The 19,851-nt window shown below is 44.8% G+C and overlaps 1 protein-coding gene across 2 annotated transcripts; it reads left to right on the top strand.

The window, feature by feature from the left end:
• The first annotated feature begins 892 nt into the window (after nucleotides 1–892).
• On the top strand, nucleotides 893–19,815 carry WSB2 (WD repeat and SOCS box containing 2). Of its 2 annotated transcripts, XM_054594251.1 has the most exons (9): nucleotides 893–1,042; nucleotides 7,564–7,732; nucleotides 11,699–11,943; nucleotides 12,080–12,211; nucleotides 14,595–14,695; nucleotides 15,854–16,026; nucleotides 16,774–16,884; nucleotides 17,003–17,110; nucleotides 17,725–19,815. In XM_054594251.1, exons 1-9 carry the CDS (start codon nucleotides 1,030–1,032, stop codon nucleotides 17,885–17,887), a joined length of 1,215 nt encoding a protein of 404 aa, XP_054450226.1. In that variant the 5' UTR covers nucleotides 893–1,029; the 3' UTR covers nucleotides 17,888–19,815. The 2 variants fall into 2 exon arrangements, with proteins under 2 accessions (XP_054450226.1, XP_054450225.1); XM_054594250.1 differs by lacking the exon at nucleotides 893–1,042 and having other exon boundaries at nucleotides 7,548–7,732.
• Nucleotides 19,816–19,851: the final 36 nt, after the last annotated feature.

Raw genomic sequence — 19,851 nt, 5'->3', positions numbered from 1 at the left:
ACTTCCGCTCGCTCCCGGCCAGGAGGGCCCGGCCCTCCCAGGTCACACCCACGTTTCCCAGCCCGCGCGTGTTCAGACCCCCACTCTTTGTCGATGCCCCCCCTTCCGAACGCCTAGCTGCCCCTGGGAACCTTGGCAGGCGCGTTCCCCTCATTGGCCCCTAGGCTTTGCTTTCCCTGGTTCCCATTTTTAAAAAACAGCCCGGCTTCCCATTCTCTGATCTCCAAGCCTCGGTGCTGGGCTCCCCCCGAGCCCGAGGTACCGGCCTCCTCAGGTCTCGCTCCAGCTCGGTTCCCCAGCCTCATCCCTCAGCCCATTCACACGCTCGGCTGCCCCGGACCTCGTCCCCCGCCTCAATGCTCGCTTTTTGTCTCCCCAATTCTTTTTATTGGGCTCCTTCCTACGGGTTCCCCCCTCCGGTCCCCACCCTGCCCCGACTCCCCTGTCTTCCCCTCAGCCCTGGCCCCGGCCGCACCCCCACATTTTTTTTTTGCCCCTGCCCCCTCCCCGTATTATTACCCGGCCCGCGTCCTCTGCGACCCAGCTTCTACTCCCCTCAGCCTGCCCCGCTCCGCCCCCGCCCCGTTTTCACCTGAGCGCCCTCCAGGTTGCCCCTCAACTCCGGGGTCCCCCTCGCGTTTTCCCTTCAGCCCCGCTCCCCCACCCCCACCTCTGGTTTCCCCCTCAGCCCGGCTTCCCTCGAACCCCGGGTTTCCCCTCAGCCCCCTCCCCACCCCCAGCCCTGGTTTTCCCTCAGCCGCGTCCCCTCCCACCCGGTTTTCCCTCAGCGTCGCTTCCCCCCCACCGCAGGGTTTTATCCCGTCCGCGCCCCGCCCCCCGCGCGTCCCCGCCCGCGCCCGCCGCCATGTGACGGGAAGCAGCTGATGGCCTCTCCGGGTGGCCGCGGGCTGGTCGGGGCCGGGACCGGGGCGGCGGCCGGGGCGCGGACCGGCGCGGGGACGGAATGAGGGCCGACGGCCCGGGGGGCTGAGGCGCCCGCCGCCTGCCGCGGGGCCGCGCGCGTCCTCCATGGAGGCCGGAGGTGAGTGGGGCCGGGGCGCGCCGGCTCCCGCCCGGCGCGGCCAGGCCCGGTCTCCCCGGGGTGCGGGGGCGGGCTCGGCCGTGGCGGCTGGACGCGGCGGGGGCGCCCGGCCTCCGCCGTCCGCGCGGGCAGACGGCGGGGTGCGCGCCTGGCGCCTAGCTTTGTTTCACTTTCGCTGTCAGCGGCCGCCTCTGCGTCCCCCGCTGCCGGCCGGACCCGCGGAGAACGGGCCTCGGTGGGGGACGCCGTGGCGAGGACCCCCACCCGCCAGCAGAGTGGGGGGTGGCGCCCGGGGCCCGGGTGGGACACGGCGTGCGCCAAGCCGAAAGGGGCGATACCCGAGGGGATGGGCGCCCAGGTGCCAGGTGCCGCACTCGCAGGTCAGGGTGGGAGCAGCAGTGCCCCTTCCACACTGTGCGGCTGAGGACGAGCCGCTGGGCCACCCCGTCCCCCCAGGTGTCAGCTCTGTGTCTGCAAAATGGGCAATGATAGTACCTGCCTCAGTGCGTGGCTGGGAGCTCCCCAAACTTGCCTAGTAAAAAAAAAATGCGGTCTGGGGTCCTCATTTAAAAAACGCAGACGTGTCTGTGTGTCAGACGGGTGCTCCGAGCCTCCGCCAGCGGGGACCGGCTCGCAGGGGGCGGGCCGGCTCCGCCGATCCCGGCGACAAGTGGGGCAGTGTCAGCGCAGGGCACGCCGGTGGGTGAGGTGCACACTCGCCTCTGCCCTCGCCAGCAGCTGTCACCAGAAGACGTGCGGCGGTCGGGGAACGTCGGGCGCACCTCGGGGCCAGCCCGCCCAGCCTGCAGTCTCCGTGCGAAGGCAGAAACCCGGGGACTCGTGCCTCGTTCTCCCTTCCCAGCCCCTCGCCCCGGATCCCCCTCCGGGAGACGCTGGGCTGTGTGTGGGACCTGCTCTCGGAGTCCCCGCTCCTGCGTGTGCGGCCTTGCCTAGAGGCAGCTTTTCTGGGGACGGTGCTAAGGAGGGTCAAGGCCTGGGGCCCAGAGCGTGTCCCAGACCCTCGTAGTCTTGCAGGGCAGTTCAAGCTCCGTCCCGCTCGGAGGGAGGGCTCCGATCCCTGATTGTTGACGTTCGTTTCCCTGGCCTGTTCGCTGGGGCAGGGACGGTGGGTGGGTAGGTTGAAATCCCAGGGTATTCCCTGGGGTGGTGTAACTTTTTAATTTGGGAAATGACATTTCTTTGTTTGCCGGAGTCAGGCTTTCAGTAGAAGGTGTAGAGGCAACTCTCGCTGCCTTCCCATCGAGATAAGGGCTTTCTTTTCAGCGACTGTGTTACCCGTGGAACTCTTTATAAATGGCCCTTACTGTTTGCCGGGATCTTATGTGAATCTTTTTATAGCTTCCGCTGTCATTTTCATTGACTCCGTATAGTTGAATCTGAAAGCGATCTGTAGCTAGCCCCCCTTTTTAACAGGAGTCTGTTTCCAGTTCTGGGTTTTTCTTCATGATTGACAACCGTGTTTCGGGGTGTGGGCAGAGCTGTTGAGAGCTGCCAAGCTACTGTTTAAAAAAAAAAAAAAAAGCCTGAGAGTTTTACATTCTTTTAAAATTGAATAAAGCCTATTGTAACAGGATTACAATGGACAACAGTAGATACTTTAGAGCAGTGATTAGAATTCATTTATTCATTCAGCAAATATTTATTGAGTGTCTGCTATGTGCCAGGACTCACCCCACTCTCTAGGCCAGTGCTGGCCAATAGAAATATAATGCAAGTCACACATATAATTTAAAAGGTTCTAGTAGCTACATTAAAAAAGTGAAATTAATTTTAAAACTATATCATTGTCAGTCCAACATGTCTCAAATATCATTTCAGCATGTCAGCATGATTCCTGATGTATTTTAGGGTTTTTTGGTACTAAGTTTCAAGATACAATGTGTATTATATACATAATCCTAACTTGGACCTGCCCCATTTTAAATGGTCAGTAGCCACATGGGGCTTGTTTACTGTATTGGACAGCATAGCCCAAGAGCAGTGAACTGATAGGCAAGTTGGGGTGGAGGTGGGGAAGAGATAGACAATAAATACCTAAAAATAACAAGTGCAATGAAGAAAAGATAGATGAGTGATAGTTATTTAAAAAATTGAAGGGACAGAGAGGAAAGTGACTGGGCCACTTTATTATTTTTTTATTCTTAGGGATTTTATTTATTTTTAGAGTGAGAGGAAGGCAGGGAGAAATAGGGTGAGAAACACGGATTGGCTGCGCCCCGCACACGCCCCAACCTGGGACCTAACTCAAAGCCCAGGCATGTGCCCTGACTGGGAATTGAACTGATGACCTTTCACTTGGCAGGATGACGCCCAGCCAGGGGCGCCTCTCTGGTCAGGACATGCCTGGGCCACTTTAGATAGTGAGGACAGGAACCGCCTTGAGAAGGTGACAACAGCAAAGATCTGGGGCCTGCCAGGCAGAGTTTTCCAGGCACATGGAACATCTAATATAATGATCCGGAGACAGGACAAATCACCTTGTTTCCTGCCAGCTGAAGTTATAGCTTCCATCTCTGTGTTAGGGCAAATCTTTCATAGGAGAGACTCGTAATAAATATCTGTCCATTCAGCCTGTGTGTCTGTACACATCCCAGTGTGTAATTAGAAAACCCTGATGTTTTTCATCAAGAAGGGCCATGGCAGGTACAATCCCAGATGAAGCTGGATCCTCTTGGCCCTGTTTTTTTTTGAGTTCTGCACTAATTATGGCTTTCTCTTCCAGCAGCCAAGTTTAGTTGGGGCCCAGACTCCCCTTCAGAATTTCCTTGGTTCTAGAAATGAAGAAGAGACAGGAGTCGCTGGGTTCTTTCTTCTTTTAGCTCCTGGATTCCTGAGCCTGAAATAGCAAGAGATTAAATCCCCAAATCACAGAAATAGAGTGTGAAATCTGGGTATGGCTCATGTTTAAGAAGCATTTCATGTGAAATGTTTCGCATAGACATTATAATAGTTAAGAGGCTTTGTTTTGCTTATATTTGAAGAGGTATACCATGTATGTTTATTCAACAAATATTTACCGACTGCTTGCTCTCTGCCAGGAACTCTGCTAGGAACTGGGGATAAACATAACAAGGTCCCTGCTCTCATGGATTTGATATCCCAGTTGGGGAAGATAGATAATAATCAAATTAGTGATTATGCTGTAAAGGAGACAGTGAGGAGTTGTGAAGGAGACTGGATTGGGGGTCAGAGAGGGGCTATCTAAGGAGCTGGCATTTAAGCTGAGACTTGAATGAAGAGAAAGTACCAGCCATGGAGAGACGTTCCTGGGGAAGAGAATAGTTGGAACAAAGGCCCTGAGATTGGAAATAATCGAGCACAGTGAGGGGTTAGAAAAGGCCAGTGTGCTAGAGCAAGGGGCAGGGGGAGGAGAGATATATAAGTCCAGGTGGGAGATAAGACAGGGCAGGGTGAGGAGTTTGGGTTTTTATTCTAAGAGTCATGGAAACTCATTACTTTGGGGGTGAGGAGAATGGATGGTAGGGGCCAGAGCGGGAGCTAGGACAGTAGTTGGAGGGCTGCTTAGTGAGAGATGATGCTGCATAGATTAGAAAAAATGGTGGCCATGGAGATGAAGATGAGGCAAGTTAGATTTGTCAGGTCTTTTGGAAATACCTGATAGAACTTGCGAGTGGATTTGGATTAGGTGGTTTAAAAAAAGAGAAATCAAGGACGATCCCTTTTCATATTGGGTGGAGCTTCCATGGTGTCCAAAGAATGGATAGCGTGCATGTTATGGAGGAAGTGAACCAAATGTAAATACTGTCAGGATGGAATAAAGAAATTTGCATCTGGGTCAGCTGATGAAAATGTACCTCCAGATCAGTCCGTGTTATTTAATATCACCCATATTTGGATTCTTAGCCTCGCCACTACTGATATTTTGGGCCAGAAAATTCTTCATGTGGGGGGCTGATCTGTGCACTGTAGGATGTTTCCAGCATCCTGGCCTCCACCCATTAGATACCAGTAGCACTACTCCAGTTATGGCCAAAAATACGTCTCCAGACATAGCCACATGTTCCCAGGGGGCAAAATTATCCCTAGTTGAGAACCACTGGGCTACGGATTAGGGCTGTATCACCATAAGAAAATATCTAGAAGTAACAAGAATGAAGAAACTGTTGAAGGATTGCTGTCTAGCATTAAGAGACCTGTTTTGGATTTAAAATATAAAATAAAATATTCTTACCATGCAAATATTCATATCAAGAGAAATATGCTTCGAGAGACAAATACTGGTATAAACAAAAGGATCACATGTGCAAACACATTTCTAGGAGGAATTACTGGGGCCTGCACAAATGCCAATTTAGACCTAATATATATTTTAAAAATTTTTACTTATTGATTTGAGATAGAGAGGGGTATATTGATTTGTTGTTCAACTAATTCGTGCATTCATTGGTTGATTCTTGTGTATGCCCTGACCAGGCATGGAACCCACAGCTTTGGCTTATCGGGATGATGCTCTAACCAACTGAGTAACCTGGCCAGGGCTAGACCTAATATTTTAAAACCTAGATTTACATACAGAAAATAAGGAAATGAATATAAAGAATGAAACTTCCTTAAATAGCAAAACCACCAAAGGCTTGATATGATTTATAAAAATTCAATTTAAAGACAGCATTTTCAGCAACACCCTTATTTTACAAAACAAGATATATCCATGTACTCCTCCATAATGCACATACCAGAAAATATTATATGTACATATATAAATATTGTATACATATATGCACATATATATGCATCTTTGCCATCTGTTTCATTGAATCTAAGATATGCCTCATATATGCCATATGTATCACTGAGAAAAAAGTACTGCCTATTTAACTATGAAAGTCATTGTGTGTGAGACACATCCTGACTTCAGGGAGGTTACAGCATGAGAAGACAGCCCTGGCTGAGTAGCTCAGTTGGTTAGAGTGTTGTCCCTGATACACCAAGGTTGTAGGTTCGATCCTTGGTCAGAGGACATACAAGGAGTAACCAATGAATGTATAAATAAGTAGAACAACAAATTCATGTTTTTTCTCTTCCCCCTTCCTCTCTCCCTCTAAATCAATAAATAAAATTTTTTTAAAAATGTGGCAAGACCCAAAGATGTGTCCTAAAATATATGAAATGTGGGCTGTTTAAATTAGTATCTATCTGGTAATATCTATAAAAGGGTCAAGGTTTCGAAACTATTAAAGTGGAACATACATATCAGGAAGTGACCTCATTCAGGACAGAAGCCAGCTTTTATATTATTATGTGTCATAGTCATAGTGGTCAAAAAATCAATTCTGAAGGCCTTTAACTTACGGTTTCATCAGCCATTGAGAAGCCTCCACTGGAGTAGAGAATTTAACCAGGGAACTGCCCTTTGGTTGATGGAGAAGTCTTAGTCCAGCAGCTCCTCTTCACTAGGTGCTGTACTAGGGCCAACAGACACAAAGATTAAATCCTCTTTGTGTTTTTGAACAAGGGTGCTTGCCTCCTGCTGGGGGGCGGGGGGCGGGGCAGAGGGAAATTGGTTACTACTGGAGAGAATGAAATAAGCAGGGTGGGACTTCTTTCCGCTCTGATTGTGTGAGATCAGGGTACACTTCTCAGTTGCTAATCTAGGTGGGAGTCTCATAAGCAGAAAGTGAGTCCAGGTGTGAATGCGAATGAGCTGTTCTGGGCATGGCTCTTGTGTGGCCAGAGTGTGGTGTTCACGGAGATGCAACGACTCCTGGAGCCAGTGGTGTGGGGTGGAACCCGGGGCTCTGCTGTCTTTATTGTGTAGGCAGGTGGAGCATATTTGAAAGAAATCGGGGGACATATGATACATATTTTAACTTGGGAGGAAGGGTTCCTGGGGGGCAGGAAAAGGAATCAGGAGTCTTGTGAAAGATCTGGGCAAGGTGGGATGAGGGTTTAAATGAGAACTGAGGGGAGATGGAAGTGGGAGGCCATATGAAGAGGCCTAGGAGAGAGGAAGCAAGGCAAGTCCTGAGCATTTTATTTTAGTCTTGATGATGGGGAGTGTGAATTTCAGATAGTCCTTTTTTTTTTAAACCTGTTTCCCAGTAGCAGGTTGTTTTGAGGAGAATTTAAATACATCTGAAGCCTCCTAATCTGTACCATCTAACGCGTCCTTCTCCGACCTGGTCCAGGTCTGGTCCTGGTCTGTCTGGTCCTGGTCTGGTCCTGATCTGGTCCTCTCTCCTTTCTTCCTCTTCAGGCATTCATAGGAAAATGAGGCCTCCGTTTACTGGGTTTACCCTTCCAAAGGTTACTCTGAGTCATGGTTAACCAACAGAGGGGAGTGCCAGAACTGACTAACCACAGTGAAATGTGGCCTGTGGTGACTTTTATTGCCTCAGGTCACTTAAATGACCATTCCCTCCCAGGATCCATAGTGTCACCCTGTGTCATGGGGAGACAGTGGCTTTCCTGCGTCTGAGTCAGGGAGGTGGAGAGGGAAGTGAGGGTGCTTGTTTGAAGCACGATGTCTCATGTCCCAGAGGAACCGCTGCTGCTGGCTGAACTCAAGCCTGGGCGCCCCCACCAGTTTGATTGGAAGTCGAGCTGTGAAACCTGGAGTGTCGCCTTCTCCCCAGACGGCTCCTGGTTTGCTTGGTCTCAAGGACACTGCATTGTCAAGCTGATCCCCTGGCCACTGGAGGAGCAGTTGTAAGTACTCTGGCACCCAAAGGAATGAGGACATCCTCATGATGAGGAACGTGAGCACTTAACCTAGATTGCTTCTACTCTTTTGGGTCTTTCTACCCAAGAACAGGAGAGGGAAGATGGAGGAACAGTTCAGAAATTGATCATTGGGGGTCTCCAGAGCCCCACACACTATGTGTGAAAAATCTATCAAGATTGTTAGCCCTGAGTTTTTAAAAACAGATTTATGAGATATAGTTTACACACCATACAATTTGCCCATTTAAAGTGCATCTGTCACCATGATTAATCTTAGAACATTTTCATTACCCACAAAAGAAACTATGCATCCCTAAGCCAGTGCCCTCCAAACCACATCCCCCCTCCCCCGTTCTCCAGCCCTGAACAGCCACCAGTCTGCTTTTTGCTATTATAGATTTGCTTATTATGAACATTTTATATTAATCAAATCATATAATATGTAGTCTTTTTTGACTGGCTCATTCACTTAACATAGGTTTTCACAGTTTTCATGTTGATGCATGTATCAGTACTTCTTTTTATTGCCAAATAATATTCCATTGTATGGAGATACATTTTATTTATACATTTATCAGTTCGTGGACATTTAGATTTTCACCTTTGGCTATTATGAATAATGCTTCTATGAACACTTACGTACAGTTTTGTGTGTACATATGATTTCATGTTTTCTATGTTTAATTTTTGAGGAAGAATCATATTTTTCCAAAGTGGCTGCACCATTTTACAATCCCACCAGCAATGTGTGAGGTTTTTAAACTCTGCACATCTTCACCAACACCTATTATTGTCAGTCTTTTTGATTGCCATCCTAGTTGGTGTGAATTGGCATCTTATTGTAATGGTTTTGATTTGCGTTGTTTCCTTGATGGCTGCTCATGATGAGGACCTTTTCATGTGCTTATTGGTCCTTTGTATATCTGCTTTGTAGAATTGTCTATTTAGCTCCTTCTCCCATTTTAAAATGGGTATTTATCTTCCTACTATATACCACATTTAGTTTCTGATGTTTTTCTTTCTTTAGGCTGGATGGGATGGGCCCCAGTGTCTGAATGGTGTGGGCCCCCAGTCAGACAGCCCAGCATCTGCCTGTTTTCGTTTGTCCAGGGCAACTCTTGGTTGGCATTTATGTATTCAGCCAATATTTGTCACAAATCTTCTTTGCCTGAAACTGTATTCAGCCAATATTTGTAGCAAATCTTCGCCTGAAACTGAGCTGGGGCACTGAGAATCCTAAATAAATCAAACACAGCCCTGCCTTGAGAGGTTCATTTGTTTTGCTTTAGGCGTTTCTTATAAATTGCATATTAGATTTAACTTTGTAAGTTTAGCCTGAAACTTCTTGCCCTGATCACAGAGAGTGTGATGAGAGTTTGCTGATTTGGGTACGCTGTGCACTGCCAGGGTCAATGGAGTGTAGATCTGTGCACTTTCTGGAAGGAAGGCTCTTTGGCAGTAGGCGTCAAAGACCTTAAAAATGTTCCTCCAGTGATTTGGAATCTCAGAAATGGGGTCATCTATTTACATATACTGATTTTCATCATGAAATTAATTATATAGTAGTTAAAAAATCAGAAATAGCTTCAAATCTAGTGATAAGAGAGTGGTTAAGAACATTGTGGTATTTCCATATATTTTTGCAGGTGTCAAAGATTGTGGGGCTTTGTTTTTTGGGGGGTTTTTAATCATCATTTTCAGTTCCCTCTATGGTCAGTGTAATGATAATGCCAAGGTCATTCATTGTTTATTGATCCACCTACTCTAACTAAAGAAGACTTCACCTCCAGACTTAAGTCTGACACAAAAAAGTTTTTACAAAGCATAAAATGAAAAATCTGTTGTTTTCATTTTGTGTAGTCTACCCATATTAACTATTAATTGCCTCATTTCCAAAATACTTTTCACATTTCTGTTAAAGTAATATTTAAAGTCCTTTAAAAAGTGGGAGAGTCTGGGGCATTTATGTTTTTAGGATTGTTACACATTTTAAAAAATAATGATATGTACTTTTGATATTGAGCAAATAATTGATATTAACTAAATAGTTGTCCTACTTTTAGAAATAATATCTGTAGAAACTTTAGTTTGAGCCAGGTTCTCCCAATGAATCTCCCTTGCTCTTAGTTACCCCTTCCCAAGCCTCCACCTCCAATGTAACTCATCCCTTGATTCATTGACAGGCTCAGAAGTCCAGGGGTTCTGTTGAACAGTAGTCTAGGATGCCCAAGACTTATGTTCTGATTCCAGATCTTTCCCTGATTCTGTGACCCCAAGAAAGTTAACTATCTGCCCCAAAATGGAGATTTTAATATCTCTTCCTAGAGAAGTTAAATTTATGATATTAAAATGATTCAATATGTAAATGTGCCTTAATTTCTGTGGAATAAAGTAGCTACAAAATATCCCTTAATTCAAATACAGAAATTAGGATTTTATTAAAAACAATGTAACTTTGGAGTTCCAAGCTGTCCTACAAAGTTCTCCCCGTAGTCTGCCTTTCACGTGCTTTTCCCTGGGTGGCAAACCCAGGCCCCTGTTGCAGGGTCACCTGTGTGGGGCCATGTGTGGGTTGGGCAGGCCCCATCAAAGACGTTTGTTATCATATCCAGATGTTTTGTCAGAATAACAAAATTTCAGTCTATATTTGGCCTTGTAGACCAGAGGTTAACCCTTTTTTTTTTTTCTTTAAAGGTTGAGATAGTAAATATTTTTGGTTTTGCAGGCCATCTGGTCCCTGCCAATACTGCTCACCTCTATTGTTATAGCATCAAAGCACACATAGGTAGTAGGTGAACAAATGAGCATGGTGGTATTCCATTAAATCTTTATTTATAAAAACAGGCTGCTGGCCTAGGCATTGTTTGCCAACTTCTTATTTCGATTAATAGAGTTTGGGAGCTGAAGGAGGCTACACTTGCTTCAGTTCCTCCTAATTTTATAGGTGAGCATGATTAAAATTTTTAAATATATTTCAACCATACAAGTGACAAAATATAATTTATTTATTTTTGAGGAACACATGTGGTACATAAGGAGGTCTAGCTACATATTCCTGAGTATACGATTTCTCATGGGACAGAGTTCCAGCTTTATAATCTTTTTATCCCCTAGACAAGTATGACTTCATATTTGCACTGTTAAAGTGTAACACAGAAAGGAGACTTTCAGGTTTTCTGGCTGAAGCTAAGGCTGTCTCACTGCGCATGCCTTTGAGATACTGTCTGCATGGCGGAGTGGTGGAAGGGTTTGTATCTTAGGGACAGCGTCTCATTTAGCCTATCTGAGACTGTGTTTCACTGTAAGTAGAATGTAAAGGAGAGGGTCAAATTATTCAGTGCACCCCTGAATAGTTCTGTGGGTTCTTTCTCTCTGTTGACTCTCCTGCTGATATGTTCCTATGGTGGATTTACCATCAGGGAGGTAAATGAATGAGCCTTATTAATGGATTGGAATAGTGAGTGAAGGGGGAAATCAGTGTGTACCAAGCAAAGTGTGTTGGCAAGGAAAGAGTTTATTTTCTTTCTTTTTGGGAGTTTTCTGAGCTAGAGATGGAGTTCTTATCAGGCAGGAGAGCTGGATATTTAGGCTTTCCCTTCTGTCCTAGTTCCAAACCTGCAGTGTGGTTCTTTCTCATGGAAAAAACTGAGTGCATCTTTCCTTCCACACACCAAAACCCGAGAGAACTTTCTGAGGAAGCATAAGGCTCCCTGTAGCGTCTGTGATCCAGTTATCCCTACAGGCGGGTCGTCCCACTGCAGGACTTCCACAAATGCAATGAGCCAAGGCCAGGAGGCCTCTGCCACACAGACTCTAAACAGGAAAGTCATACCAGAATTCACCACAGGCCAGTTTGTTTCTAGGACTTTAAAGTCTTAAGATAACCAGGATGAAAAGTTGGTTGACTTGGTGACAATTTCATACTCATTAAGAACTCTCTACTTCCCCCAGCATCCCTAAAGGGTTTGAAGCCAAAAGCCGAAGCAGCAAAAATGACACAAAAGGGCGAGGCAGCCCAAAGGAGAAGACTCTGGACTGTGGGCAGATTGTCTGGGGTTTGGCCTTCAGCCCATGGCCTTCTCCACCCAGCAGGAAGCCCTGGGCACGCCATCCTCCCCAAGTACCAGACGTGTCTTGCCTGATCCTTGCTACAGGACTCAACGATGGGCAGATCAAGATTTGGGAGGTGCAGACAGGTAGGTAATTCCTGCTTGGCACAGGGTCCTGGAGGCTTGTGCGCATGTTCTCATCAAGTGCTGAGGGGTGTAGCTGTGACTGGCAGACCAGCTGCCATCTCTCCTACTGACCTGAGGGCTCCTGTTTTCATTCCAGGGCTCCTGCTTTTGAATCTTTCCGGCCACCAGGATGTTGTGAGAGATCTGAGCTTCACACCTAGTGGCAGTTTGATTTTGGTCTCTGCGTCTCGGGATAAGACTCTTCGCATTTGGGACCTGAATAAGCATGGTATGGAGGATATGGAACTTCTTGAGAAACTTGCCCTTTTCTCTGCTTTACCGGTGTCATTTTTACCAAGAGTAGTGTTTCTCAATCTTTTTTTCTATTATTGCTTCTTTAGGAGCTTTTTAGACATTTTTTTCCTAATCATTCCCTCTCATCCCTTGAAGATTTTAATAACTGTATTTCTATTCATGTAATGAATGCGTATTTATACTTTGTAAAATATGTAAAAAAAAAAAAAAGTAAGGCTACTTTTTACTCATAGAACCGGTTTTTACCACTATTGATATTTCCTCTGTTGAAAATACATGATGTAGAATACTCACCATGGCACTACTGACATTTTGGGCTGGATAATTCTTTGTTATGGACTGTTCTGTGCAGTATAGGATGCTGAGCATCATCCCTGGCCTCTACCCTCTAGATGCCAGTAGCACCCTCTACATTGTGACAACCAGAAATGTCTCCAGACTTTGCCAGTGTCCACGTGGAGGGCAAAATCTCTCCAGGTTGAGAACCCCTGACTTAGAATAAGTCATCCATGTTGGGTACTTCCTGTTAGAAACAAAGTTTCTTGGTGAAGTAGAATCTAATTCTAGAAGAATTCTCTGAGGCTAGAGGGAGTTCAGCTTTTATGCAGTTCTGCCTTGAGCAGAATTATGTACAAGAGTGGCCCAGGAAAGAAGTCTGCACATCTCTGGTGTTGATCCTTAACTGGAAAGGTGACATAAGGAAGGGGAAGTTTGTTGACAGGCCATTTGTCCCTGACATGGGCGGGGACACAGGGTCTGGAGGGAAGTAGAAGGAGGAAATGGTGGTGTGGGCAGTTCATGAAGAGGCACACTCATCCTGGATAGTGCAGAGGCATCGCTACTCTTGCCTGAGTACTCTTGCACTATTTCTAAGAGGGACCTGTCTCTTTCCTCTTAGAAGCAAGCCTGATAATTTGTCAAAACAACTAAGGAGAATGGTGCTTGTAGTTTCCTTATCTCAAGGCATCTAATCACTAAGAGAACTCTGTATGTACAGTTTCTGCCCATTACTGTGGAACTTGTAGTCATTCAGTCCAAGATCGGCCTACTGACTGGGAAGGCTATTCAAGGGCAGTGCCACATTTAATGTGGTCCAGAAGCAGCTTGCCACCATCTAAGGAAGGTCTTTGAAGTAGCCTTCAAAATCAGTTGGTGGTTGGGAAGCTGAGGGTGACTGAGAGTGGGCAGATGGACTACACCACTTATTAGCACTTTTCAAAGAGAGGAGGGAAATAAAGTAGTGTTTCCAGGTCCTGGGCCATATTATTTGATAGCTGAAGAATCCATGACTAACTTAAAAAAAGTAATACACACATGCCCATAAATTTATAGATGCATATAAATGACCATATACAGTCTTAAACATTTTTTCCTTTTATTTTGGTTTGATTCCTCTTCCTGCTCCCTACCCCCAGCCTTTGCCATCTTTCTCATTCTCCCTTCCATCGAATTCCTCCATAATCTCCCTGTAATCTTACAACCCATGCTAAGAATCTTGCACATTTATCTCCATATTTTGCTTATACTTATATAATCCTATTTGGACACTCACACTATTACATTTATGGATTTGGGGGTCATTGTACCACAAGAATGGAATCATAGTCTTCATATTTTTTCTGAATCTTTTTTTTTTTGTTAAAAATTTTCCCATGGAAAATCTATATTCTTAATTTCATCTGAATTAACAGGGTGGATATACCTGTTGCACCTGTTACTCAGTTATTTCCCCATGGATGGGCATTTTGTTTTTGCCAAAAAATGAGACCTGGAGGGATTATGTGAGTGACCCAGGGTTATGTCTTAAGTGAAGAGTAGAGCCATGGTTCACACCCAAGTTTGCCTGACTCCAGAGCACATGACCCTAATAACTGTGCTTATTGCTCATCCAGACACCCTGATGAGGGGAGGAGGTGAGGGTGTGGCGTGAGATCCGTGTGACCAGGGGAAACCACTACAGAGAGAACTGAAGAGAAGCACACTCTCAAATACGGACAGATGTTTCAAAGTTATTGAGATGGTTGGGGGAACCTGAAAAAAAAAATGTTCTGTGCTCTCGAAGGGATTTATCAACCCTGATCTATGTACTCCCGTTATCCTGATGATCTTGTGAAGTTTGGTGAAACAGGAGGTAGTGATTTCCCTTTGGGGTTAGAATGTTGTATTAATAGATTTCAGGTGTTAAAATGACAAGTTATGTCATATTTCTTTCTCTGCCTTGAAAAGTGGAGGTTGGGACTCAGTTGATCGAGAGCTGGGTGGATATACCAGGTGGGTGGGCCATCACTACTAGTTCTTCAGTCTTCCTGCTTTGTGATTTTTGACACAGCTCACTGTCTGCTCCTTTTCTCTGCCAGGTAAACAGATTCAGGTGTTATCAGGCCACCTGCAGTGGGTTTACTGCTGTTCCATCTCCCCGGACTGCAGCATGCTTTGCTCTGCAGCTGGAGAAAAATCGGTAAGTCTCACATGTCGGGTACCATTTCCTGTATTGCTTTAGTTCAGTAAGACCTGGAGGTCTGGAGCAGCCTTGCGTATGAGAGGGTAAATAAGCAAAGTATCCTTAAAACCTACCTGCAAATCAGCCCTAATAGAAGGCATGCTGGTGGGCCGTGACTTCCTTCTGCATACCTACCTTTTGCTTTGAACTTTGACATGAACCTAAAAAGAAGGTGTTTAAGAAGATCGCGGCCACCATCAGAGGCCTGTTTGTCTTTACAAATGGTAAAGGGGAGCTTTTAAAATTTCTCTTCCCCTTTTAAAAGTTGCAACCCACATAGGGATCCAGATTTCCTCTGAACCATATAATCTGTGTCTACCTAATTAGGATTTCCATTTCAGATCATAAAATTAACAGCTACTTGTTGAACTTTGTCCTAAAATCCTGTTATTTTAAAAAGTATTAGAAACTGAGAACAATTTGGGAACTGTTTGTTTGAATTTTGTATATGCATGGAGCTATTTGCTGTGACTGACTTGGGAAAGAATCCATTATTTGGTACAGCCAAGGTGGTTAATCATTCATTTGAAGTTTGGAACCATGTGAAAGTGAGAGTTTTCTTAGAGGAAAGAAAGTAAAATCCTATTTTTTAACAATTCTTAAAAAGGTATAAAGTGATGAGCTATGTCATATGTACGATGGTGGGGCAGATTTCCATGTTCCTGTAGCACAGAGGGTATAAAACAGCATGGCAGGGTGCCGCCACTTTGTTGATAACCCTGACCCCTGACTTCTGGTTTTAAATGAACGGACAGGATTGCCCTGTGTGTAGGTCTTCATCCGCACATACTGCATGGTTGCAAGCAGGGCTCAGAAGCAGAACTCGGAAGTCTCCATTGATACATGTTAGCTGGCAGCCTTCCTGTGGTTGGTCCTACTTATTCTTCCTTAAAGTAAACTCCTTGAGTATGTCCATTGGTTAGGTGCCTCAAGAATTCAGAACTGTTACTTCCTTTAAGCTTATGTGATAAGTTTTGAAAGAGCTGTAGAGAAAAGGGGTGGAGAACTTGGCTTCATCTGGCCATGGGGCCTGAAGTGGGCATTGCCTTTCACTCATTGTTCACCTTCTAAGCACTTTGTTTCTACCCCTAACCAGGCACCTGTTACTTTCCACAGGTGTTTCTATGGAGCATGCGGTCCTACACATTAATCCGGAAGCTAGAGGGCCATGAAAGCAGTGTTGTCTCTTGTGACTTCTCTCCTGACTCTGCCTTGCTTGTCACAGCTTCTTACGATACTAACGTGATCATGTGGGATCCTTACACTGGCGAGAGGCTGAGGTCACTCCAGTAAGGACCGAATCCCTGCTTATGACTTCCTTGTTGGGCGACCTGTGAGAAACCTGTGTTGGATTAGATATGTCCTTTTCAGAGTCTGGAGCATGGGAGGGGGCAACTTGGGGGCACACAGTAGATTCATTGCTTATTCTAAGTCTGGTGTACAGTAGTGTTTCCTTGTCGATTAAGTTCTTAAGTTAGACCTGAGAGCCTTCAACTCTCCTGACATATGAGACCGTACTTTTTTGGATTCAGCATTAAGAAACCTCAAAGTGACTCTTTTTTTCCATTTACTAATAACTGTAGTAACAAGTTCAGAATGATCCTCTTATCGAAACTGCTATTTCCCAAAATGAATTTTCATGTTCTTACAAATTTGGTTAATTTTTTTCCTTTTTATCTCTGTTGTTTTATGAAGCAAATAATAGGTAGTCCTATAATTATCATGTATCTTAGCCTAAAAAAGACTTTCAGTTTGTACTGTGGCATTTAAGTGGGGGCTGACCTACTTTGCATAGGGAAACTAGTGCAAGGAGTGTCAGAAGCCTTTGGCCCACTCCACACGGCACTTGGAGCCTTGGGAAATGAACTTTTTTCCAGTCGTCTTCTCTAATCTGCAAACCCCAAGGTTTTCCATATGGGGTACAACATGTGTCCTGAGCCTTTTCATAGCCAGGTAGTTTGGCCTTCTCCCTGAGGATGAAGATGAAGGGCGAAGGGGGGCCATCCTGCCAGGCGTATTGTCCTGTTTCTTCTCAGCCACAGCCAGCTCGAACCCCCCATGGATGACAGTGATGTCCACATTAGCTCCCTGAGATCTGTGTGCTTCTCTCCTGAAGGCTTGTACCTTGCCACCGTGGCAGATGACAGGTAACAAGATTCTCTTTATGTGTTGTCAGAGCAAGTGCTTGCAAGTAATCGTAGCATTTCCCTACGGGTCTGGTCCCAGGTTTGCTAATGTGCAAACATACTTTTCTCTCTCATCCAGACTCCTCAGGATCTGGGCCCTAGAACTGAAAACTCCAATTGCATTTGCTCCTATGACCAATGGTCTTTGCTGCACATTTTTCCCACATGGTGGAGTTATTGCCACAGGGTACGTATCTGTTAGCTGAACAGATGGGCAGCAATTTCTGCTGAGTATACCATGCAGCTTTTTAAGGAAAGGAAGCATTTAGAATGTTCTTGCCTGTGAGGAAAGCTTTAAGGAAATCCAAGATTACATAAAATTTTGATACTCTATTTTGACAATATAGGTTATCATTTGTTCTTAACATTTAATCTAAATGTAATTAAAGAGTTCCAATTCATGACAGCTAATGGACCGAGCATGCAAGGAAGCATAAATTAAGATGATGCAGAATTTATATGGAAACCATTTATGGCAGAGACCACCTTTCAGGGACCATCTATAATTCAGTAGGTGGTATTCTTCCCTCTGCTACTTTTGAACTCATAGTATGATTTAGAAAGGGCTGTGCTGACAGAGATAGCACTTCGGTATCAAAGGTGTCTGGAGTTCTCGTAATCCTCTTAGCAGCCTTAATTATTCAGTACCGCAGCTTTTACATCCATTTCAACAGTCAGGGTTACATTTCCCTCTCCAGAGTTTCCTGCTAGTGCAAGTCAGAGAAGAGATGTACATATCCATCAAAATGAAAACATATTTCCAAGGTCTGCCTTGATGCATTGGTTTCTGTTTTATTTCAGGACAAGGGATGGTCACGTCCAGTTCTGGACAGCTCCTAGGGTCCTATCATCACTGAAGCACTTATGCCGGAAAGCCCTTCGAAGTTTTCTCACGACCTACCAAGTGCTAGCACTGCCAATACCCAAGAAAATGAAAGAGTTCCTCACATACAGGACTTTTTAAGCAATGCTACATAATCTTGTTTTTTCTGTAGCAGGATAAATCTCCCTGGCAAAGGAGTAGCTGGAATAATGGGCCAAACATCTAGTCTTGGATTGAAATAGAATATTTCTCTTTGGGACTGTGGATAGAATGTAGCAAAACCAGATTCCAGTGGACTAGTCATGGGTCTTTTTCCCCAGGACATGTGAAAGTCAGTCATAGAGGAGGGATTCCACTTCGTGGCCACAGAGCCTTATCTTAAATCTTCAGTCCACTTATAAACAATTTTGAATTCATTCTAGTAGCTTTGATTCAAAATAGTTACTGATGTTTTGGTAAGAGGAGTTGACTAGGCCTCAAGACCCTCTCTAGTGGCAAAGGGGTTTAAAGTCCCTCTGCTGGGATGTGTGGCTTCTGCCTGGTTCTTGTGCTTCAGATGCAGCAGTGGCATTGTTTAAAGTTCTCTCCTGTTGTGTCAGAGTTGCTTTGGTGTTGACAAGTCTTTCCTTCCTCTAGCTCCCCTCTGACCAGCGGGACAGTTTTCATGGAGCAGCCTCTGGTATGAGGTATTAACTTAGCTTAACTAAATTACAGATGACTCAGAGGCTGTGCTCCTGACTGATACAGACACTATAATTGGCTTTTTTTGTTTTTTTTTTTTAAACAGTGGTGTGCATGTGCAGATAACAAATTTATATGCCAGGATACTCAAGTATTCCTAAATTGCATGACTGTTCAGATGGCTGAGTTGTCAGTTGTTTGCCTTTCATTAGCATATTTATTTGTATTTTCTCAACAGATGTTAAGGTACAACTGTGTTTTTCTTGATGGTATCTAAAAACCATAGTACTGAAGTCGAACAGTTGTGAAGAATGTTTCCTTGATTGTGTAAAGAATTGGTGGTATCATCACTTCACCTGATAACTCTCATGTATGAGGTCTGACTTTGCTGCTTCACCTCATTGGACTAATGAGCCAGTTTCAGTTCTAGCCCTAAACAAATACAGCTCCTTAAAAGTACTGTTCTCCTTCAGTGACATATAGTTATCTAATGAAGACACCTCATTCAAACAAAATCTGCCTTTGGAAAATTTTAATATATTTTAAATTATTTTAAAAGAAATGCAACATCTTATCCTTTGGCTTTCTTAATAGGTGCTTTTTGGAGGCCAGTGTAACAAAATGTGTTGAAAAGTAGGAGTCTCTACTGCCTTTGTTGCTGAAGAAAAACATTTCTTTTCAAGATGAGAAACTTTCATTGAAGGAAAAAGTTAAAAGCTTTTGGCTCTCCGTTTCATTTTTTCCATTAAGAAAAAAAAATCACCTTTAAAACAAATGAGTACAACAGGACAGCTGGGAATGGATTGGGCAAGTTTTTAATCTTGTGGTTATCTTGAAAAATCAGTGTAGTCTAGGGGGCTCTGGGAGGCTTCCTTGAGGCCCCACTTAGCCATTAGCTTCAAACTTTGCTGGTGTCCTTGGGGAGCAAGTCCTATGTGAACGATGGAAATAACTGACTTCTCCCTTTTGAGTGTCAGAATTTGACACCTTTACAAAGAATAGCCTCCAAAGTTTATTCTGTGATACCAGAGATGGAGGTTTTCATATAGATGCAAGTTGAGTAAGTCAAGTGTGTATAACTAAGGGAGGAAGATCACTTGCAACACAACCAAGAAAGCTGCTTTATTTCCTCTATGAAGAATGACGTAAATGCAGCAGGACTGCTGTAAAATGCTACTTGTACACAGGTCAAATTCCTCCCACAGGTGCAGATTTAGAGTCAGCCTCCCTCTCCTGTGCCATCCCTACATTAAACACATGAGTGCTGTACAACCTCTGGCCCGTAATGACACAAATTGAAAGTTTACTGTCCATCGACAATTAGGAACCTGCTAGCAACTCCTCTACTTCAAGAGGAGAAATAAAGACCAATTTTTAAAGTATAAGAATTGAGTCCACTTTATAATAGTTTTGGCCAGAAATCT

The sequence above is a fragment of the Pteronotus mesoamericanus genome, unplaced genomic scaffold, assembly GCF_021234165.1.
Source record: "Pteronotus mesoamericanus isolate MK-2021 breed Mesoamerican mustached bat unplaced genomic scaffold, CSHL_Meso_final scaffold_507, whole genome shotgun sequence".
Lineage (NCBI taxonomy): Eukaryota > Metazoa > Chordata > Mammalia > Chiroptera > Mormoopidae > Pteronotus > Pteronotus mesoamericanus.
This window is presented reverse-complemented; position numbering and strand designations above follow the sequence as displayed.